Source organism: Ciconia boyciana, chromosome 16 (assembly GCF_034638445.1).
Source record: "Ciconia boyciana chromosome 16, ASM3463844v1, whole genome shotgun sequence".
NCBI classification, from domain to species: domain Eukaryota; kingdom Metazoa; phylum Chordata; class Aves; order Ciconiiformes; family Ciconiidae; genus Ciconia; species Ciconia boyciana.
The window spans coordinates 4,183,245-4,206,814 of record NC_132949.1 but is presented as its reverse complement, the minus strand read 5'-3'; the positions used below and the strand labels follow the sequence as shown (position 1 = coordinate 4,206,814).

The 23,570-nt window shown below is 40.5% G+C and overlaps 2 protein-coding genes across 16 annotated transcripts in view; both read right to left on the bottom strand.

Moving 5' to 3' along the window:
* Positions 1-2,404, bottom strand: part of BPTF (bromodomain PHD finger transcription factor) — a 59,026-nt gene extending 56,622 nt beyond the window's left edge. For 13 of the 15 annotated variants that reach the window (XM_072881644.1, XM_072881648.1, XM_072881645.1 and 10 more), the window contains exon 1: positions 1,534-2,404. In XM_072881644.1, coding sequence (XP_072737745.1) covers positions 1,534-2,173 — 640 coding nt within the window. In that variant the 5' untranslated portion in view covers positions 2,174-2,404. The remainder of the gene's footprint in view (positions 1-1,533) is intronic. The other 2 variants (XM_072881656.1, XM_072881654.1) reach the window with 2 other exon arrangements.
* A 3,700-nt stretch (positions 2,405-6,104) lies between these two features.
* NOL11 (nucleolar protein 11) lies at positions 6,105-20,989 on the bottom strand. Its single transcript, XM_072881410.1, has 18 exons — positions 20,805-20,989; positions 18,757-18,870; positions 17,842-17,898; positions 17,089-17,234; positions 16,765-16,822; positions 16,060-16,198; positions 15,465-15,662; positions 14,650-14,726; positions 13,778-13,901; positions 13,000-13,103; positions 12,648-12,725; positions 11,651-11,835; positions 11,270-11,395; positions 10,114-10,335; positions 9,528-9,606; positions 8,370-8,462; positions 7,953-8,060; positions 6,105-7,646 (listed from the first exon to the last, which is right to left on the bottom strand). The coding sequence occupies exons 1-18, from the start codon at positions 20,952-20,954 to the stop codon at positions 7,533-7,535; spliced, it is 2,172 nt and encodes a 723-aa protein (XP_072737511.1). The 5' UTR covers positions 20,955-20,989; the 3' UTR covers positions 6,105-7,532.
* Between the last annotated feature and the right edge of the window lie 2,581 nt (positions 20,990-23,570).

The window sequence follows — 23,570 nt, the reverse complement described above, 5'->3', positions numbered from 1 at the left end:
AGACCTCATTCTTTAAAGTAATAAATATTCAAAGATTTCAATTTGATTGCAGGACATCCCTGCAACAGGTAAATGAACACCTCAAAAAAATTATCTCTAAATTAAATTCATTTAGTAATGTACGTACTTATTTCGATTCATTTAGGTTCCTGAGCATATGGATATAGATTAAAATTTTATATATATATATATATAGACAGATATACAGAGTGTTTTAAAGGACTATTATGAAGTCACATAATGAGCTGATACCATTAACTCACCAAAATAAAAACAAATGACACATTTCGTAGCCAGTACTTCCCCCTTTTAAAAAGTCATCAGCTAACTACTCAGAACTGCACTCCTTTTTTAATTAAGATGCAATCCATTTACACCAACAACCTGTTCTTCCCCCCTTCCAAATTGGCCAAATACTTGTACAACAGCAGTGTTTGTTATCCTGTAGCCCAATTCACAAACACTCCTAGGTTATCCCTAAGTTTAACTACTCTCCTGATTCAGAGACTTAACAAAAAAAAAAAAAAAATTTCTAAGCTTGAACTCCATTCTGGAATGAATTCAAATAAATCCAAAGTGCTTAAGTTTAGATAAAAGAATTTTTGAAGCTTGAAACCCACATGGTTAATGGACTAATTAAGGACAAACAGAAGTGGAGGCCTTAAAAATTTGAGCCCAAATTTGCCACTAGAGGTTTAAAAAAAATAAATCACAATGTTTAACGAGTTTTAACCCCAACCTGAGTTTTAAAGGTTACCATATCTTAAGATAAATGCAGTATTTAAAACCAAGACTTTTGACTCAACCTCCACCTTCTAATCTTTGTGTTTAACTAAAACTAGGTTTACACCCTTGCAATGAGGCCCTGTGCACTTTTCCCCAAACTATAACAATGCAATCTCCATTTTGAACAATGCACCTCATTTCCCTCCTTGGAAAGCTAGTTTTGTCTCAAAGCCAGTAAACGCTGGATCCAGTTATACCTCTGATTTCAAGAGCTTGAAAATTTTCAGCGTTTATGGTTGTTGGGGTTTTTTTTAGGCCACTTCAAGTTGCATGTGCTTCCTTTCCTTTTAACATCAAGTTATATTTGCAAGCACAAGCCATCCTTTCCTGTATATATTTGAAAGGACCTCTTTGCAAGGCATGCATCTCGTTTCCCTTGTTTTTAAATATTAAGTGAATGCTCCATACACTTTTGACATTGTTTGCAACATGTTCTGGTGTATCATGCATTTCTGCAGTCACCAGAATCTCCATGCATATTTGCAAAGCATCCCCTTGTTACAGCATGTACTGCCCTCCCTCCCTCCCTCCTCTCAGTGCATGTGTTTGTAAGCATCTTCTAATGTTCCCTGCATCCGTGGGGTTGCCAGTGGTTAATTTGCATACCCCTCTCTCCCTGTGAGTGCTTGCAGGCATCCCTTACATACACGCATGGGAGGAAGAATGCGTGCAGACTGTATTTGCAAACCTAGAGGGAGCATGTGGGGTGCCCTCGACTTGTTTTAGTTCATCCCACTGACTCTCTACCTGGGGTGCTGCTGTAGGTGCTGTGGCTCCTGAAGCTGCTCTCAGTGCAATAACTGGCATCGTCTTCATCCTCCATCTCTTCAGGGTAGTCAGAGTCGTCGTCGTCCTCCTCCTCCATTATCTCCTCCTCCTCTTCCTCCTCGGAGTCCTGGTTATCCTCGGGGTCTCCCTCCTCTTCCTCCTCGGACACCATGCTCTCCTCCTCCTCTTCACTCTCATGATCATCGTACACCACTTTGCTGATGCTCCTCCTGGACGAGGCAGCTCTGCCTTGGCTGTTGCAGCTGCCTCCTCCGCCTCCTCCCCCTGCTCCTCCAGCCCCAGCCCTGCCCCTACCCTTACCGCTGCTGCCTCCCCCACCAGGGGTGCTGCTGCTGCCGCTGCCTCCCTTCCTCTTGCTGCCCCCCCTGGGGGAGGCGGTGGCGGGGGAAGAGGCCTGGGCAGCCCCGGCTCCCTTCTGCTTGGGCCCCGCCGTCTCCGCCTGGGCCGAGGTCGCCCACCTGCCGCGGCTGCTGCCCCGCTGCCGGGACCTCAGCCCCCCGATGGGGCCCGCCGGGGCGGGCGGAGCCGGGGAGCTCGCCTGAGCGGTGGCCGCCGCCGGCTGCTGCTGCTTGGGCGGCCTGCCTCGCCGGCCCCGCATCTCTGGGCGCTGGCCGAGGGGGGAAGGGAGGGGGAAGGAAGGCTCGGGAGGGCGCTCGGAGTCCGGACAGGCGGCTACGGGGAAGCTCCCCCCCCTGCGAGGGATCCGGGCCGGGGAGGGGGGCCGCCGAGCTGTGAGGGCCGAGGGCTCAATCCGAATTGCCGGCGTCCCGCTCCGGATCGCCACCGGCCGCCATCTTGTTTCTTCGTCTCTGCCTCGGCTCGCTCCGCTCTGACTGGGGGAAGCGGCGGCGGCAGCAGGCCCCGAGCGCCTCACGTGACCGGCCGCGCCCGCCAGCCGCCGCCAGGGGGCGCCGCCGCCGCCAGCCGCGAGAGCCATGTTGGAGCCGGCGCGCTGGGGTGACTCCGCGCCCCCCGGCCGCCCGCTGCTCCCGCCGCGCTGCCCGGCCCCTGTCCGCCCCACCGCCGCTTCCTCCACGCTCTCTTTGCCGCCTTCCCCCCCACCGGCACACAGTGTCCCCCCCGCCCCCAGCTCACCGCCACCTGTCATGAGGTGCTGCCCCGCCACTGCCGCCCACCACGAGGCTCCCCTCAGCCGCGGGGCCGGGCGCTCCCGGGGCGCCCCGTCGCGCTCCCCCGCCGACCGCTGAAGCTGCCCTGCGGCCGCCGCCCCGCGCCCCCCTCGGACTCACCGTCTCCCCACACCTGAATAGCGACGCCCGTTACCGGTCCTCTCTCCCAGAGCTCGACCCGCGCCTTAAGGGGAGCCCCCCGGGCTGCCACCCCTCAGCTCCAAGCCCCACGGCGGCCGCCCACCCCTGCAGGGCACAGCTACGAGCGCAGGTAGGCGACGGGCTCTGCCCTCCCCTCCGCCCCGGGCAGGGGCTCATCACGGGGCTCTCCCTTCGCGCCGCAGCGCCCGCCAAAACCAGAGCCACCAGGTCTCCCCTCAGGAGAGTTTTCCCTCCTTCACCGCCCTGAGGCAGCCGCCGCCCTCCCCCAGCACCAAGCAGGCCCCCTTGACCACTGCCATATTCATCTCTTGCCGTGGTTTAAATCTTTACCCATTATGCAGAAATTAAGCCCCTCTTAGGGATCAGTTACCTAGCCAGGGTCGGTATAAAGCAAAATAGGCTGAGGAGATCGCATAGGGCCCTACCATTGGCATTTTTGTCCATCTACTTTCTCTGAACTGCTGTGTCTGCAGCTCACTGGAGCAGTACGAAAGAAGAGATGGGCTTCATCTATTTTGTATTCCCTCGTTTTCCCATTTGCCAGAGCCCCCAAAGGGCTAAAAATCTACATAAACCAATTGCACTGTTGGATTTCTAATGCCACCACTTGAATTCAGGGTATCAGTTTTTCTGAGCAAAAGCAGTACAAACTGAAAGCCAGCTCAAGGCATGCAGATGTCTTGCTTTCTTACAACCAGCCTTTTTTTCATTGCTAAATCTACACAGCTTTAGGATCCAGAGACTCTGAAGTCTCACCATTAGCAAATAAGTGTTTGCATTTTCATTTTCTCTCAGTCCCTTGCTTATGCTTGTGTGATGTAAAACCCAGTGCTGGTCATGGCATAAGCATGCCAGCTATATGTCCAATGTGTAATTTAATTTGCATTCTTCTATAGTCATTTTTGAAGTGCCTTTTGTTCATTAACTTGTTGCTCAGGCTGAGAACCTCATTAAACCCACAAACCTGCCGCAGTGTCAAGCATGCAACAATGGCACCAGGCAGCAGGGTTTAGCCCAATTTGCACTCTCATATCCAGCTTTTTATCTGCATCTCTTTTATAGTCAGTTGCACTCTTTTATATTCAGTGGTGCAGCTGCATAGGCTCAGAGCCATGTTCTAGACACAGTACGATACAGCAGTATCGGCAGTATACAGCAACAGCAGTAGACAACATTACCTAACCCCATTTACACCTTTATACTCAATTTGTATTCTGAATCTTTCAAAGTTACCTTTAGATTGCTTATGTCAGGCTAATTTTTGCAACTTCTTACAAGGGTGCAAAGGATTGTGGTAACTCTTTAAATACATGAATACACAGATACATGTTTTGAGGTAAGTTATTTCACTATCTCCCTTCGTGATCTTGGAAAAAACACCTGTGAATTCTGCTATCCATACATTGAGAATCTAGCAAAGGTGTCTGGTGTATCTACTTCACACAGCCTGTAGCATTATGAGTGTTAACATCTGTAAAATAATGTGGATTTTATGTACCCGTAGTAGATCAAAGGTGCTAAGAATCATTTGCTTTTGAATACTGTGAACCAGAACACCTTGTCTCTTAATCCCATCTCTTATGTAAGAGTTACCAGTTGTTGATGTGGAAGTGCTTACTGAATAGGACATAATTTTAATTTTATAGGTGGAGAAATGGATGCATAGAGAGGTATGTTAACTTTCCGAGTCAGAACTATAAATTCATCCTTTCCAACACAGAGCTTAGCTCAGTACAGAGAAATCAACCATAACCCCTTAACCTACTTGCCTACCCCTGTCCACTCCCAAGAACAAAACATATCTCCTTTATGAATTTGAAGTTCCTATTTTGAGTCTGCTGGTATAGTTAAATGAGCATATTTATAAGTGAGTTGAATACAGCAGGAAGAGGAATTTTAGGTAGGAGGCCCTACACTGCCTCCATGCTCAAGACAGATGGAGAGAAAGGCTCTTTTCAAAAGGCACTTAGGAGAAGATGAATAGCCTACTTGTTCAAAGCCGTTGTCTGGATGGGTTCCTTTCTCTAAGGGTAAGGGGGAAAAAAAAAAAAATTATGAACCTACAGCTGGATGGCATTATTAACAAGTGAGCATATGCTCTTGCTTAAATTATTGAGCTGCTTTTGTCCAGTCCTTCCCTCCAAATTATTTCATAACATGTATTAGGCATTGAATTTAAGTATTCAGCTCTAAAATCAGTTACATGTACATTTATAAGAAACCAAGGTGTTGCTGAGTAATGTTAGACTAGAGCTCAGCTGTAGACTAAATAAAGTCAGCCTTAGGAAGCAAGAGCTTACATGACTTTTGCTGGTGTAATTCAATATATCACCAATTACCATTTTATTTAGTATGATGAAAACCAAAAGTATATCAATATATTGATATGCTGAATTATATGAATATTCAATCACATTATTAGTAAAAATAAGTTTTTAACATCTTATTTGCTATTCTGAACATGTATTGATGTAAGTCTATCTTCTCTGAAGGCTTCTGTCCCCAACCATCCATTTTATACTAGACTTCAGCATTATTCTTATCTGTCCCATTTTCTCCTATCCCAGATAAGCTTTCATTTAGATGAATATTCAGTCCCACAAGTAGCTTATAACAAGTCAGTTTTAAATGAACACCTCATCAGAAGTACAATTCAATAGATGCTTACACCTGTGATACCTTCAACAAGTGTTGCTTTCATAAAACTTTAGTTCCTCACTTTTTCTAAGAAGACAGTCAAAACAAATATAAAGCTAAGATATACTTTGAAATGCTAGAATTCAAGCTGTACAGAACAAGCAGTATAGATTAGGTTAACTTAAGTTGAGGCGTTCACTCTTTGAAAAAGTACTTGGAGAAAACAGACACTGATGTGGGTAAGAATGTTCTTATTTTAAATTACAGATTAGTTTTCTTGTTCATAAAATTAAAAGCAACTACTGCAAGTGCCAAGAAGTACCCCTCTATATGATTCTTCAGCTGCCCATTGTAGTGTTGTTTTAAATTTTACTTTTACATACATTTGGCACTGACCTCCAATAACAGTGTATACAACTAGAACCTGTCAACTTCCAAAGAGTCAAGGCTTTTAACTGTGTGCAGCTGTTTCACAGTTATACAGCGAAAGTCCAGTAAGTTATGCACCTAGCACTTCAGCCATAATAATCTTGTGTTCTAGCTCTAGCCAGAGAAAGGAAAAAATGCTGTTGTTCATTCTCAGGCAAGTTTAACATGACAAAGGTTAAGGAGCCTTTTATTCAAACAATGATTTCCAACATTCTGTTCCAAATCAAACCGATCTCCCCTGTGTCCAGTGACATATGCTTAAGTGAGCACTATCAGAGAAAAATCACCATCCAAAAAGTGAAGTTATTTTCAGCTACATTAGTTCTTTGCTCCAATCTAACAGGCAAGATACCATTCTTGCTCTGAGCTGTGCTGGCAGTTATCAGTTGCATGGTCAGCTTAAAGACATGTCAAAGTCCACAGCATTAAATTTTACCTGAATGTGTTATTTTTATGCTCCTCTCCCCTTCCCCCAAGGCTTCAAATGTATGTAGGCAAGATTAAGATAAATTTCTATTTAGAAAGCAGAAGCTATCTTGGATGCAATCTTTCAGAAAGCTTCAGAAATTTCTAAAGCAGAAGTCTTGAAGTACAGCTAATTATGCTGAAATCCATTCTGTGAGTCTGTGCAGGAGAGCATGCTCTAAAGGAGCAGTCTCTCTGCTTGAGAAAACAGTCGTCTTCAGCTGATGGCAACCTCTGAGATAAAGATTGTAGCAAGACATCCTGTTAAATAACTGCACTTTGCTTCTTCATTTGAGGAAGGAGTCTAGTTCCTGCTGTGTACCTCTTCCTTCTCCCTAGCTGTTCTGGCAGCTTCTGGATGCAGGTGGTCTTATCAGATATGAGATGCATCAAAACAGCTTTAGATTATTGTCATTCAAGATTTTAACTACTAACTGCCACACAACCCGCTGCCTTCTATTTTTTTAAAAGCAGCGTAAGAAGACCTGGTTGGACTGGAAAGGAAAGCATGAAAGGGTACACTAACAAGTTGTAATACCGTGACACATAGGAGAGAGAAAGCAGTGTGAGTTAGGTAACAACCCTATACCTACACTTAAGCTCCCTTCCCTGTTTAAGTTAAATCTGTAAATGTCAAAGGCATCTTTGGACAAAGTAAAAACAACTTAAAAATAGAAAACCAAAGAAGCAAACTCAGATGAGTTCACCTATAGTTCATAACCTAAGTGGAGATAAGAGAACTCTGAAAAGTCTAGTTAGAGACTTCAACTATTAAGTAAAAAAGAAGCAAGTAGAACAAAAATGTCAATTCGTTTGATGAAACTTCTGTTGAAGCCTTAGTGCAAATATCCTACTAATTCTTTGCCAAGAATCATGTGGCATTTTAGGATGTTCTTATGATTGCATATCAAGATTATCCATGAAAATGTAAGCAAGCATCCCAGCTTCTCATCCAGTCAAAAAGAGAGCTTTTAATACATGAGTTTCAAACTTACAACTCCCATGTAGCTACAGAGTAACCGTGCTCCTCCTATGTAGAAAACAACTTTTCACATCCCCAATATGGAGTGCTAATACATCCTCATCGTAAAAGGAATCAATAAAAAATAAATTTGTTAATAATTCATTTCAAATTCAAATAAGTTCCAGCACTTCAATAGAATATGTCTGAGAGTCTTTCTGGTGGTTAAGTCTTTGTAATTCTCGCAAACTTCCTTCAATCTTGTTGAGTTCAGAGTAGAATCGTACCTAAAAACAAGAAAACACAGATAACTACAGTAAAGTAAATTTTAACTCTTTTCATACATCAGTATACTGTGGAACCTGCTGTGGTTCTGCACAGTTTTAAGTATTTAAACCAAACAAATATAGCAGCTTTTGAAATCAAAATGAGAGAGGCAACTGCCACTTCATGCTCAGGAAGGAGCATACAGAGGAGAACAGACATTATTTGATTTAGTATATAATATTTTATTGTCTGCCACCTGTCCCCCCAACACCCATATTCTAAATCCATACTAAAATGAAATAATTATCCCAGAAGATGCAACTTACTTGGGCTCTCACAAATTTATGCAGGTTTGAAAGCAACTCTTTTGCTTCTGGTAGCATCACCATAACTGTGAAGTGAGCATCAAGTAATAGGCACATCCAATCCATAATCTGAAGACAAACAAGAAAAGTACCCTTACACTTTATGATATGCAAGTGACCCAGATTTTGCTTTAAAAGCTGAACTCTGAAACATTAACTTCTAATGCAAAATGCATGGTTTTGTATCTTCAGGCAGTATATTTATTTTCCAACAGTAAAAAGTGTTGTGTTACATCTGACTTCATACAGGTTATATTAACAGACAATACTTTTTAGAAAGAATGTAGGTATCAGTTGATTTTAGATATTCACAACTACTCACTAAGTTACACACCACAGAAACCGAAGGAAGTACAACTCTTAGAACTAGCTTCTCACCTGATTTATAGTTGGAGAGCGTATTCCGGGAAGAGTGGTATTAATTTTTTCACTGCATTTCACATACAGGTAGTACAAATACCTGAGAAACAGCTAAAAGTAGAAAAGTCAGAGTATTTTTAAAGGAAAGACATTTAATAGACCAAGGAGTTTTGTCCTGCACACAGAAATACTCATAAGGATATTTTTTTTTAAATTAATTTTTTAAAGCAACATAGATGCCTGATACTAATGCATAGATACCTATACTATGCATTAAAAATAAGTTTTATGGTTCTCCTACACAGTCTATAGCTAGATGTTTGAAAATTCTCACTCAGCAATATTCAGTGTAAAGTTACATTCGGGGTAATAATTGTTCCAGTGATTGTGTCAGGGCAATTTAATTCAGACACAGACTTTTCTAGGAAATTTGCTAAAAACTGTATCAACATTAAAAATTTTAGTCCCAGCTTCACTTTCAGTAGCCAACAATAAACTGCTAATGGTCAGAATCAGGTCAACATCATCTTGTGCTCAGCACAATTCAAAGATTTCTTTCTCTTGCCAACAAAAGAAATCAAGGAGATGGGTCAGTGCTAAGATCAGCTTTGTTCTGACGTGTGGGTTTTTTTGAATCACCCTAAAGCCACATATATGCTCAGGTACTATGGTATGTGCAGTTCTTGAAATTTTATTTCAGGTTTTGAGGGACAGGGGAGTTTGTTTTTTCTAAACTGAGAGGATCTGAGATTGAATACTCGAGTTTGATTTGTATTACATTTGGCATTTTACACACTGTACGGTTTGTTTCTCATATCTTCTAAACTTCTGTTTCTGATGGGACTGACTAAATTAGCGTGTCTCATCCTGTCTTAAAAAGCATCCAAATAAAGAAAAGGTACTATACTTGCTAACAAAATACGAACACCATTTTCCAAGCAGACTGGGTCATAAAGAGGGTTTCTTACTTACATTTTCTAAAATAAGCAAGGACTACAAAAAATAAAAATTTGTATGTATGTGGAAAATCATGACGTTCGTTAACGTTAAATCTTATTAGGCATCTTAAATTTCATTTTCATGCATTAGTTTGTGATCCAGACTCTAGTAAGAGTGGAAGTTTCTGATATACAATTGAAAAACTATTTTGTTAACTTTTAATTTTAATATACTTACAACAGCTTGCTGAGCTGGAAGGTTTTTCAGATGAGGCAAAAGAAATGTTTCACTGTAAGCCGAATGGAGAACAGCATTTCTGTGCAGTACTATTAAGGAAATAAAATGGCAGGAAAAAATACCAGTTTCTACAAACCAAAGTGAATTCTAATTAAAGTATTTCTCTAGGTTCTTTGAGAGAGGTCCTATTTCAGCTTTTTGAATCGCCCTTATTTCTACCATGAAATACATACAGCAACTGAAATATCACAATTCAGTTAGCTTGAACAGTTCTGTTTACTGCAAGTATGTAATTGGCTAATGTGTTTCAACAGGCAAACGTCAAAATCACTGATGCTATTTTCTCTTGAATAGACAAAGTATTATTACACTTCTGCAATAATATAAGTTTAAATTGGTGTAGATGCTTTCTAGAAGTTAATTGTTTCTATTTACATTCTAAACAATTTTTCTACTGAGTAGGAACTTCTCTTACCAGAACTTCTCAGAAATTTTCAACAACAGAAGGTATGTCTTTTAGTAATACTAAATATAAACATCAGATATAATGCACTGACTTTCCTTCATTAAAACATACAGAGGATACAATAATGCTGCCTTCTGTGGTCCAACAGGGCAGAATTCACCATCATCTGTCAGATGGGTTCCCTTTGTGATTTTAGTATCCCAGATGTCTTGTTCCAGCTCTGCATTGAAACCATTTTCTACAATTTCAGTCTTAACTTCTTTATTGTTGAATTCAATATCAATGTAACAGATTACAGATTCTAGATTCACATCTATTCTTTGAAGATAGGCTTCACTAATGCTGTAGAAGAAAATGCCAAACATTTAATACTTTTAATTATTAGCTTTAAAATCAACAATGCCATCAACCCAACAGTAGTACAACACAATCAACTCTTTGCAGCTTACTATAAAAGTAAAAACATATACTAAAATATAGAGTTCTTGCAGCATGAATAAAGGCCATGAGCAAACAGTTAATATTTTGTCATTATTAACCTTGAACAATACACGTACTGCTCTTTTATTCCAACAATGTAAGTTACTGTATTATTAGACATTGTAATGGGCTGATTTAAAGGTTATACCCTATTCAAGACTGTTGTTGTATTCTGACATTAGTGGGACTGCTTCAACCCGTAAGACAGTTATGATTTTCCTAATATTTAGTAATAAAGTATTTGAGAATTTTAAGGTATGAAATTAACAAGATCTTATGTTTCTAATAAAAAAAAGAATTCTTTTTGCTCTGAAACCCTAGAGGAACAGTTACAACAGTCTTTTCTTTTGGTTACAGTGCCTACCTAAAACTTCATCCTTTTTGGGATATGAAACCCATTTTTGTCGTGAACTTAACAAGAGCTGACCTTTATTTATGGGCTTCTTACCCCAGATAAGTTCCCAATTAAGTCTGTTGCACAATAAACAGATAGCTGTAAAAACATATATAGAGGTGCAAGTGCCATTCAAGCCAGCAGTGTTACCAAAAGGCATATTCATTTAATTACCACTTACATAGTTTTTAGAATTAATAAATGCATCAGCCATCTTGTAAAAAGTTTGTCAGTCTGCAAGACTGCAACGTACACTGTACTCAGAATTAAGAATTTCATGCACAGCATTAATTGCTCATCTATAAAATTAAAGTAATTCTTGGCAACACACAGCTTTTTATTAAGGGGCTTGGTTTGGTGAAGAAGGGGGAAAGAAAAAAAAGAAGAGTGATTCCAACTTACCTTAAAAATACTTTCAAGCAAGCACAAGTAATTTCTTCAGGAATATCTGGAAACTGCTGTAGGCAGGTTTGTAAGAGATGCACATCTTTTTTCTCCAAAGCAACAGCCATTAAATCTGGACATAAACTGTAAGAACATGAAAAGAATAGGCTGCATAGTTCACACCCACTGAAAACTACATTGACAACTAATGTAGAAGTATTAATCTTGTTTTACACAAAAACCCATCTGGGAAGTGTCAGCTTCATCAGAAAATAAGCATAAGCACCTTCGATAGTAAATTCTGATAATTCAGGAGTGCTTTATAAAGAACTGTATTTCTACTTTGTTTTTATTTTTAAAGAATATTCCTTACAATTAAAAAAAATGCAGAATCATCACCTGTAAGACAAGTCTCGGGTTTGGACTATCTGTAGCAGGAAATTTCGAGGGTAGTACTTTGGATTTGTTTTACATCTGTTTATAAGGGCAGTTATTACACATCCAATGGTGGCTTGGAAATCTGGCGTCTGTGCTTTTGACATCAATTGTCTCAACTCATCTTCAAATACAGTTGTAGAAGCGTCCTGAAAATGACAAATACTGTGCAGCTCAGAAGTACAAGGCATAGGTTTGAGAACTGTATTGTTACTAATTAGATCAAGTAGAAAGAGACTTATTTTGGAATTCAAGCTAAAAAAAATTTTAAAAACCCCTCAACACTCTGCGTTTTGGTAGTCTCTCTCAATCATGAAAGAGGCAAATGAGGGTAATTACTCACTCTGAACTCAGGTAAGCAGTATCTTTCAATAATTGCTCATGGATTATTTGCCTGTTACTTCAGTAACATTACCAAGATATCCAGCCACAGCTGAACTATAGGTACGTTCACACAGGAAGGGATGCAACTCAAAGTATCACACTTGCAGCAAGTTTTAGAAAGGAACTAAACAGCTTATTGCTATATTTGCAGTGGAATTCCTAGCATTCTGACTTTCTAGATCCAAACCACCTTCCACAAAATTAAAGCCATAAATAAGAGTCTAAAAAAAGCTTAAAGAAGAAGAGTTTAGGTGAAATATCCTCCCACCTTATTTACTGTAAGAGAAGATCTTCACTGAAAATGAACAAATTTGTGCAAGTTCTCAGAACTCAGATAGCTATTATAAGCCCTGTATTGTACAATTCTAGAACACAGTCCTATGACAAAACGTTAATTTCGTCATGTCCAAATACTATTCTAGCACAATAATAATAATATCCTCCAACTCACCTGTTTAAGGCAGCCTCATCAACTTGTTACATGCAAGAGGACATGGAAAAAGATAATAGCTTAAGAGACAACTAGAATATTCAGAGAGTGTCTAAAACACTACTTTAGGATATTTGGTTTACTTACTTTTAGATTTAGTAAGAGCTGCCCAACTGATATGGTATCCGGCTGTACTTTAGCAACAGTGTTCCTTTTTGATCTTAACTATTATAAAGAAAAACAAAAAGTTATTATTCAGCTCCAAAATATGGTATATATTTAATCATTTCAATCAAGATAACTAGGAACTTCATGTGTCAACTTGCTGTGCAGATTACAATTAGTAACTGGGTAGTCCAATTCCAGAAACAGTGTTAGAAACAATGAGTGACAAATACAAAGTGAATTTTCCTTCTGCTACAACACCTAAAAGTAGCAGCATGGGGAAGAGACAAGAGAAAGAAAGCAAAAATCTCACATGCGCCTAATGCTAACTTACAGTCATTTTGGACTCAGATTTTAGAGCTACAGACTGCTGTGACTGAAAGGAAACCACCTGCTCTTCATCTCCAAGGGTATTCCAGTTTACGAATGAAGACACATCTGTGAACACAAAAATGAAACTATATGAAGGTAACACTGAAAGCACGTTTATGAATGTATGAATATTACATCAACCTCTTATACTAATAGGTATTTTCTGAAGTATAATCCAAGTAATTTTCTGCCAAGAAGTTTCGAGTTTTATCTCAGCAGCAGGTAATTTTATGACCCTTTTTGCATACTGTTTTTCCATTTAGCCTCTGGGAGGAAGAGAAATAAGTTATTACACAATTTATTGTGGCCATTACTTGCAACAACATTTTACGATTGCAATGCTAAATTAAAGACACTATGACAGTACAATTTTAAATTAAAGTTTACAAACTAAGGTTTGACATTGCCCCATCTAATCACAGACTCTTTGAAAACAATTTATAGGAGACAGCACTTCATTTTGTTTTCAGTATTCATAGCTAGCATTCCAGTATTTTCAGTAATTCCTGTATTTGAATGACAACCCAGTTTAAGTAAAGCCACAATAAATTCAGACATTTGTGTGCTTTGGTGATCTCAGCAACAGTAAATTTAACAGCTAGGAACAGAATACAGTTTTAGGTTACTTCAAGCTGTTTAGATTAAATTTATTTTATAGGACTGTATTAAAATAATTTTTATACAATTTCAGAAGTATTCCTTTTACAAGATCTTTTCACTATAATTATAAAAATTCTTACCAGGGGTTTGACTGTCCTTGAGCTTTCCCACAGCAGCTGCCAAGGATGATGTTTCACATTTGTACATAATTACTGTTAGCACTTTCCCATGAGTAAAAAAAAATTTTTCCTCATAACACCACAACTACAAAATATTAAAACATATCATTAATGAGGAGATGAGCAGAGAAGCATGTTCCTGCACAAGCTGATGTTTAACTCCTTACTACAAAATTCAACTAAAAGTCAGCAATCAGCTTATTTTAAACTATTTTAGATAGGTTCAACACTTGTTAGCAGATGTGCATGAACTGTTGATTTTAAATACAGAAATAAGAAGCGTTCTGCTGAGTATTTTCCAGGGATGTCTTAAAGTACAGCGGCTGCTCCGAGGCATTAAGTCCACTTGATAATTTTATTTTTTAAATTCCCTCTTGTGCAATTTTATGACAAAAACAGTCAGCTGTTCTATTTCACTACTGAATTTATTACTTAGGTGTCAGTTTACTTATCATTAATTGACACCTGAACACCTTGAAATGCTGCTTAGGGAGATGCAGGGATCATTTAGGCAGTCAACTGCAAATTGTCTGAACAGAACAGATCCTGGCTGGGTTTTCTGTTTAATTAGTTATTTCATTCTTACCAAATAATCAAGACCACCAGAAGTGAGAAGGCACTGAATTATCAAAGAAATTGCCATAAGCCACCATTCTCCTACTAAATATTCTGACAAAAATTGCTCATCAACTGGTCAATATTAATTGTGTTTCAGAAGTTGGCATTCACTGCTCTTCCAGACAGAAGCAGAACTCTGAAGCCCACCAGTCTCTTCACTGCTATCATGCCAAATGCACAAAGCTTATGGACCACAAATTAAAGATTGAGCTTACTTGTCCACTGGTTCCCAGGGGCAGTTCCTTTGAAGTCTGCAATGTCTGAAATTTTGTATTCCATATTGTTAGGCACTCTAGGGAAAATAAGGGATAGATGTTACAAACCCCAAAAGCAACATAAATGCTACATTTGCCTTTGCTCCTGTCAGTTAAACACACTTGAGGAAACAGAAATAACTGTTTCAAAATAGCTCAATTAGTAATGTCTTCAACAGTAGGAATTAAAGTCATTCTGGTTAGATCTCAAGAAAAGTATCTAAAGATGAGTTAGTTTTCCAGTGAAGAGCTTTAAACACGAAGCTATGGCAAGAGGGACAGCAGCCACTGTGGAAGTCACTTCCTTCCAGTCAGGAAGAACATTTTGCCATGAAATGCTAGGTCAGTGACTTAAATTTCAGTGAACCCACACTTCAGAATTTTAAGCGTGAGAGACTGAAGTGTTTGTTTCCCTTATTTTAGACACTGATTTCTTAGAGGACATGAGGTCTGTTTCCCTGCATAGGTCCTTTTACAAGTGTCCAAGTCCACCATTTAATTCCCCTCCATCCATGAGTTCTCTTGCTGCATCTTCTCAACTGTTTCACAAACAGCATGAAAGCAAATACTAAAACACAACAGTGAGTATAGTCCTGCGACCCACTATGCAGTTTACTGGTAAAGTTTATCCTTCGGCTAGTGCTCTGAACGGCACAGCTCAACTACGTACTAGTTTCAAGAGCTAACTAACGTTTTATTTGCCCTATTTTCTGCTCAGTGCTTTGCCTAAGGAAATTTTAGACCTTACGCCACCTTAATCTGATTTTTCAAGTTACCTTTGGATTCTTCACCAGATGCAGCTAGACTTCCTAATACTGCGATGTGGTCTTTATCAAGAACAACGAAAGAAGTTCCTTTTAGAACGCTTCCAGATACTGAAAGGTTTAGTAGTAGTGACCTGGACAAAATTTGCTCTTCCTCTTCAGTATTTTGCTGCAGAGGTATCAGAACCTTGTACACAGAGTCATTGGAATCTGTCAAAGAAAAGTGATAACACTTTTATCATCTGTTATTGTGGAAAAACTATTTGATATGATATGGCAGGAAGACATCCAAAGAGAACAAAATCCAGTGAGTGCTGAAAGAAGAAATAACACAGGATATTTAAAGGACACGTTATGATGCAAAGCAGCAAAATACAAGTATAGCTAGCATGAGATCTGCAAGGTACGAGTCATAACATTTAGGAACAGTCAGCCTTTGCAGCCATTAAAATATCAGAAAGATTTAATAACTCCTTCTACCACTAGCCGTTTTAGAAAGTTTAAAGAGCTAAAAATATTAAACAGTAATTAATAAATATCAACATTTTATGTCCTTCCATACAATTCTTTGCTTTATTATCACATCCCATTAGAAAATATAACTTACACAGACACAGAAGTGTGATTATTTGATTTTTTATATATGCCGTGAAACTCAGTGGTTTAGATAATTCCTGTTGTTCAAGCTTGTATTTGTGTAGACTATTCATCTTAAGTTTCTGTACATAGACAGAAAAATCCCCATCCTAAAACAAAAAAGAAAATAAAGTTTTCCTTTAATTTACACAAAGAGATAACAAATTCAGATATTAGTATTGCTTAACTTTGAATGTTTAGCAAAATTAGGAATTTGTGTTTTCTATAGGACATACAGCCTAATTCAGAAAAGTTTGCAGACTCAAGCACATAAAGAAAATTCTAATTTGATGAAACAAATGGATTCACAGGAAGAAGCATTTGAATAAAGACAGATTAATGTATAATTCTTTCTTTTTTTAAAACATAAATCCTATTCAGTACGTTCTTCACAATGAGCAAGTATTTGAGAGCAATGAAGAGTCACATGATCATCTACTGTATTTAATCTTAATTGTTCTCTGAAGTTCTACAAGCCAGGCTCCTCAGCCCTGAAAGCAACACAACTTCCATTTAACTGTTGTATCAGAAACAATACATATATAGGATATTGATTCAAGCAGGATAATGATTTCACTAAAAGTTTGTAAAACCCAATGAAACAGGTGATGGATTTTAGAAAAAGCACTTAGATTTGCTGCTATTAAAGTTTTTTTAAAAAAAGTATTCAACTCACTTTCTCGGTAGCAAAAATTAAGACAGGTTGTTGACCTTCCATAAAAGCTTCACTCCACCTAAAACCAGAAAGCTGTATGAACATCATCTAAATTCTACAACTATACCTAAAGTCATATCACTATTCCTTAGGCAGACTCTTATTTTTAGGATATGTCTATAAATAATTTTAAGATTTTAAAAACAATGTGTTGGAAAAAACACCCAACCCCAAGATCTTGGTCTTCAGATTTCTCCCCTACCCCCTCAAAAAAGGGAACAACTTTCATCATCATCGTCAATTCCTCTGAGCAAGAAGCAAGCTTCATAAAATTGTATCACTTACTTGATGACTTCGTCTGAGATAATGTTTTCAATTTCTTGTTGTGGGGCTTCCAAAAGGACATCTAAAGTTCGAACACCACCTCCTTTGAATAGTACCACTGGCCCTCCATTGGGTAGTGAATGTATTCTGTATACATCAGCTGAAAGCTATATAGAAAAAAAACTTCTATGTTCTTCAGTCCATTACCTTGAAAGCCAAATGTTTTATCCATGATTTTTTTTTTTAAGTTCTTTCAATAAATGAGTAACAGAAGAATGATGAACCTGTAAGATTCCTAATAACGTAGGCCTAGTAGTTGCCAATTTTCAGAAATACTATTAATATCACAAGTCACTACCCAACAAAAAGCCAGGAAAGCATCCCAGTGAGCATCACATTGCTGAATCACACCAGAAAAAAACATAATTGAGGGTAAGGAGTTCAAACAACTGTTACACAGCATAACACAAAGTGTTGTTTAACACATCCACCAGCAAAACAGAAAAATCTGTATTTGAACATAATTCACCATCTTTAAAGAGAGTCCTCTGAAACTTTGGACTTAGGATACAAATCATTTTAAGAGTAATACTTTGATGATCAAGTCTCTCAGTCCCAGTGGATTCCTTGCAATATTCCAGAACAGCATGAAGCGCAAGTTAAGACAATGGTCAGCTAAAATGTAATATGACCAGTACTATGAAAATTAGCATCTCTTCCCTCAACCAGGATTCAAAACATTAACATAAAAGTCAACATACGTAAGAGACTTACCGTTGCTTTAAATACTTTGTCCAAGTTAATATCTTTGTTCTTCCATATTCTTAAAACCTTTAAGAGAAGCATCATTGTTTAAGCACAGGAAAACAGTAATATATAGACTTCTCAGCACACAAAATACTAGCAATTGCATGTCACTGAAACACAGGAGGAAAATATACAGAAAGTATTCACAGTAACCTTAGCGGAAGGGGAAGTTTGCACAGGAAGAAGCTGAAGCAGAGACAGCAGGAATACAAACTAAGCTCAGAAATCTTGAATTGGAAAGAGTAAGGTTAAGGAAAAAGATACAGCAGAATTCTAAATGCAAGTAGATCAAAGTGATGGAGACAGATTAAGATACAGATGACCTGATCTGGAAGAGAATGCTTCAAGAAGAACAATGAAAGGTCAGGAAAGATATTTCATCAACTACAATAAAAAAAAGCCAAAGGTTCAGCACTGCTGAGCAAACACTACAAGTACACAAACAGGAAATGTTTAACTGTAAAATATGAGCAGAAGAACAAGGATGCAGGTATGAACTATTTTAACCACTTCAATACAATAATCACGCAGTTCTAAACGTCAACCAGTCTGCACCAGGACAAATAACTTGTCCATAGAGAACGTACGCATGAAGCATTCTTCACTGAGAACGCTTCAGTTTTTAAAAGGCCGCTGCATAACTGGTGCTCAGCACAGATGATCTTCATGTCACTAACAAGGGAACACACTGTGCAGCCACAGAACTGCACATCCCTGTCCTCTCAAAGAGCAGAGAGGACATGAACTGCAAGAGGGTGTTGAGAACTCCATGCATTTACATTTAGCCAAAAATCCAGCACCGCTGATTTCTTCCCTATCTACATTCACTCAGAAGACTCACTACATCCTTTTTTTCCTTTAAGAAAAGATAAAGGATCTCACCTTGTCATCATGAACAGCTATGTATTCACGAGTTTCAAAGTTGCATACAACTGGACATGTGATAATCTGCCCATGTTTAACCGACCAACAACCTAGTGGCTTCTGATCTGAAACCTAGAAGAGCCAGAAGAAAGACGTTGTAGTTAAAATATAATGTGGTATCCTTTGGGGATTTTTCTCATGACAGAAAGGAAATGCAAGGTGGTTACATCTGACTTGAATGAGAATATTAAAATATGGAAACTGCTATACTCAGAACTTCTGCTTGAGCATTCCTGTTTCTGACTTTAATACTAAAAATTTCAGAATAACATGACAGAACTCTACATTAATTAGAAATTATTTCTTTTCACATAAGAAATAACTTTGATGTGTAATAGTAAGATGGGCTTATGCCATGAACACCAGGTATGACACATGGCTTTTCCAAAGTGAAGATATTACTTCCCACCACTAGTGGAAGGTACTTTTGCTCACTAATGCAATCATGCACAAAACCATGCTTTTTCTCTTCCTATTTCCATGTAAGTTATTGAGACCAAGAGCAATGAATCTTACTGTCTAAACTCACGTTATGTATGATTTACATTTGGCTGCTCTGAGGGTACTCAACCCCCTCTCCTCAGTCCAGATCTACATTGGGCATATTTACCAACATATTTATGTTCTTGTGCATGGTCTTGACAGTGGGACTAAACAACCCAAAGGAGGTTGTCTCATGAATCCAGTAAGATACAATCCCTAGCCCCATGAATATGGAAGCCAATTAAAGATATTGTTGTGATTTAACCCCAGCTGGCAACTAAGCACCACACAGCCACTCACTCACTCCTCCCCCCGGTGGGATGGGGGAGAGAATCAGAAGAGTAGAAGTGAGAAAACTCATGGGCTGAGATAAAGACAGTTTAATAGGTAAAGCAAAAGCCGTGCACACAAGGAAAGCAAAGCAAGGCGTTCATTCACTCCTTCCCATGGGCAGGCAGGTGTTCAGCCATCTCCAGGAAAGCAGGGCTCCATCAAGCATAACAGTTACTTGGGAAGACAAACGCCATCACTCTGAATGTCCTCCCCTTCCTTCTTCCCCCAGCTTTATATAGTGAGCATGACGTCATATGGTACGGAATAGCCCTTTGGCCAGTTTGGATCAACTATCTTGCCTGAGCCCCCTCCCAACTTCTTCTGCACCTGGCAGAGCATGGGGAGCTGAAAAGTCCTTGGCTAGTGTAAACATTACTTAGCAACAACTAAAACATCACTGTGTTATCAACACTGTTTTCAGCACAAATACAAAACGTAGCCCCATACCAGCCACTATAAAGAAAATTAACTCTATCCTGGCCAAAACCAGCACAGATATAAACCCAAGTATTTTCCTAAAGTTTCTCATTATGGTCTACTGAAATATAGGCATACATTAAAAAACACCAGAGCATACTTTTAGTTTCAAGTGCTGCAACCTAAATCTTTCATCCTCCAGCCAACAGGAAGGCAGCTGATACAAAACTGACAGCCGGACAAAACGCATGTCACCCTGGCCACTGGAAGGAAACATTACGCGCCCTGCAGCTTCGGGATGGAAGTACTTCTTGGAATGGGGAATGGAGAGAAAAATCAGCAACGGGAGAAATATGCAAGCAACCGCCTAAGCAGACACCCGCTCCGCTGGCAGACAGGCCGGGGAACAGCAGAAAAGCGCAGGTGAGCAGGGCCGGGCCGGGCCGGGCCCCCCCTCCCCGAAGCCGGGGCCGTCCCCAAGGCGCCCAGGCGGCGGCAGCGCGCCAGGTCCCCGCTGCCCCACCTCCAGCCAAGGGCTGGCGGCCTGCGGCCGCGCGGGGAGCGGGCGCACGCGAGCGGGGCGAGGCGGGGGGTGCCCGGTGACAGCTGGGCCCAGCCGCCCTCCGGACAGGGCGGCCGGGGCAGGAGGCAGAGCGGCCCCGAGGCGCCGCCGCCGAGGCGCTGCGCGGGGACCCTCCCACAGGCCGGGGCTGCCCGGCGGCAGCAGCGACGCCTCCCGAGGCCGAGCGGCCGGGGCTGGGCCGGGCGGTTACCTTAAAGAGCGTGGCCGTCCTGCCGCGGTCGGTGAGCAGGACGTGGTCGGGGTCGGGGCCCGGCTCCAGCGCCAGGAGGCCGCCGCCGAGGCCGACGCCGCCACTGGGACCCAAACCGCAGAGCGTGAAGCTCTCGCACAGCGCTGCCATCTTCGCAAGGCTCCACCTCTCGCGACACTTGGCGCGGCGCGAGAGCCGGCGGGGAGGGGCACGTGGTGGGGCGGCACACCGCGCAGGCGCCGCTGCCCGAGGCGGCGGGGGAGGGCGGAAACGGCCGAGGCCGTTCGGGAGTTTCCGGGCGCCGTGGCCCAGGGGAGCGGGCGCGGTGTTGGCGGCGCCCACGGGAGGGAAACGGCGTCGCGATGTGGTGCGTGGTGCGGCCGTGTCGTATGGCCGTGCCCTGCTAGATCGGGACTGCCAGTCCTGCCTCTTCCCCTGAGGGCGTGGGGAGGCTTTGCCAGCTGGCATGTGCAAAGGACGTGGAAAGACGATGCGTTCTGAAGATTTTAAATATTATAAAATCAAATTAATTTTTCAGAACACCGTTACAAAGCAGGAAAATCAACGGCATTTAGGATTTCCTTTATTCAATGGTTCTCAATGTATTTCATGCATGGTATTGATCCGCTCATTGCCACGGCCATTCATACGGTTGGTCTCGCGTGCAGAAGAGGTGTCATTTATACGCAGATTAGCACGAGGACATCAGATAAAAGGCTTCCGTAGTTTTGCATCTACACAATAAAACATTGCTGGTTTTAAGACTACTTTAATGAAATGTATTTCTGCCCTATGAAATGTCTCATTTTTGTAAAGAATAAAGGGTGGCATTTTTTTCCTCTGCAAGAGCGCAACCCAACTCCCCCAGTTTTAATAGCAGTAGGATCAGGTCCAGGTTTTTAACCAATTTGTAATGTATTTTCATGCATTAGTATTTTGTTTGTGTGGAGATTTTAACTAAGCCCTAGCAACACCAGCCCACACTGTAAAAAATATCAAGTCAAAGCAAACCAACAGCAAAACAGGTCAGGCCCAGTCATTAGATGTGTTGTGCTAGCTGTTGACCACTGTTGGGGAACACGTGTTGCCAGCACTGTAATTTCGGGGGTCTTGCCACTGCTTGCTGGAGAATCCAGTTGTAATTTCACCTCATAGAGGACAGTTATAACCTCACTTAGGTGGCAAAGACTCAGCCAGTGTCCCGGCTGTCTGCAGGGCACAGCCCCAGCACGCTTACCCCAACAGGGTCTTCATGAACTGAAGCCACCGAGGAGTCATTACCGCAGACCCGAGGCCACACAGGACTGCGTGGTTTCTGTCTGTTTCGTACTGTGTGATTTCTACGTTAAATATTTTCTAGGCCTAGTTCCTTGTGTCCTGTCCTATGCTGTTGTGAAGCATTTCTATACTGAATAAGCAACTACCATTTTTTTGATGCAGAGGAAGCTTTGTTTCTGTGGAGTAAGCCTCTAATTAAAAGCTTAAAGAAACATTGTACATGTGAAATTTCCGTTGACTAAAATTACATGACTTGTAGACAAGTGATGGAGGATCCTTACCTTCTGAGAGGTTTTGAGTGGTCTCTTTTCCAGGATTTACTACAACACTGGGCTGCCAAACCCTGCATAGAGAATTAGATTCCCTACTGACAAACTTCCTTGTCAACCAAATGGTCATTTACAAATGAATGGGCTAACACCAGACTGATGGGCACCTGCCCTGATAAAATCTTTAAAAAGCTGAGGCACAACAAAACCTAGTAGACGTTGTAAGTGGTTTAAATTTTCCTTACAAAGCCAATGCTTTGTGCTTCTTAATTTTGAGGAAGTGACTTGCAGAGCTGGGGGTAGAAATGTTAATGGATATGTTCCTTGCTAGAGGAGACCTAGTAAAAGAAAATAGCCACAATTGTAAAGAATAATTGTTGGTAGTTTATTTACAACAAAATGCAAGGAAAAATACAATATTAAAAATAATAAATAACTTGGAAAAATCAGAAACTAAGTGATATGAATGAGAAATATGACAATCAAATTCTCCTACTGAGCCTTGCATTATTTAACATGCAGAGCATTTCAAAACTTGGTCCTTCTTTGATGGCAGTGATGTATTGCCTAATGTAGCCATCATTGCTCTAAATAAAAGAAATGAATTACTGGACATTCAGAGTCATGTGGAATTATCACAGAAATGAAATAAAACAATGAAACCTGTTTTAGTGACACCACAAAACCACAGGAGATTGTAATTCAATGATCATGCTGTTCATTTAAAGCAAAACATTGTTAGACTTATTTAGCAATTTTAACTTACACATATAAAACCAAGTCCAAACAATGGAAACAGAAAAGCTCCTATTGACAAGATCATGAATTCTCTCTTACTGCACTCACTAATTCATAAAAAGCATATACATTTGGCTTATTTCAAGTGATAGCACATTGTTTTGAAGTTATAGTGCAGGAAGCTTCAAAGCAGTTTTAACAAAATGTAGCAGTCTTGTTACAAACTAAAATTCAAGGAACAAATATTTCCATTTCAAAATCTCTACAGCAGCAATTAATGCAAATTGGCTACTAGATGTCACAAAATCACCTTCCAGAATAATCAAAAAAGCCAAAGAATAATGTCAAATAGTTTCTTTCCATAGAATTTATCCAGTCATTTACAAAATTAACCATTGAATTAATAAGAAATCCCATGAAGTATGTGTTTCAGGAATGTGCTGCTCCTCATAGTCTTTATGGATACCTCCCTTTTAATTTA

Bases quoted from the DNA above. Each gene is read 5' to 3' on its own strand.
- NOL11 (XM_072881410.1), bottom strand. From the start codon at position 20,954: ATGGCAGCGCTGTGCGAGAGCTTCACGCTCTGCGGTTTGGGTCCCAGT. The intron at 17,235-17,841 runs GTAAGTCTCTTA...TTTTCTATATAG, and splicing joins ACAAAGTATTTAAAGCAACG to CTTTCAGCTGATGTATACAG. The intron at 15,663-16,059 runs GTAAGTTATATT...TTTCTTTGACAG, and splicing joins AATCACACTTCTGTGTCTGT to ATTCCAATGACTCTGTGTAC.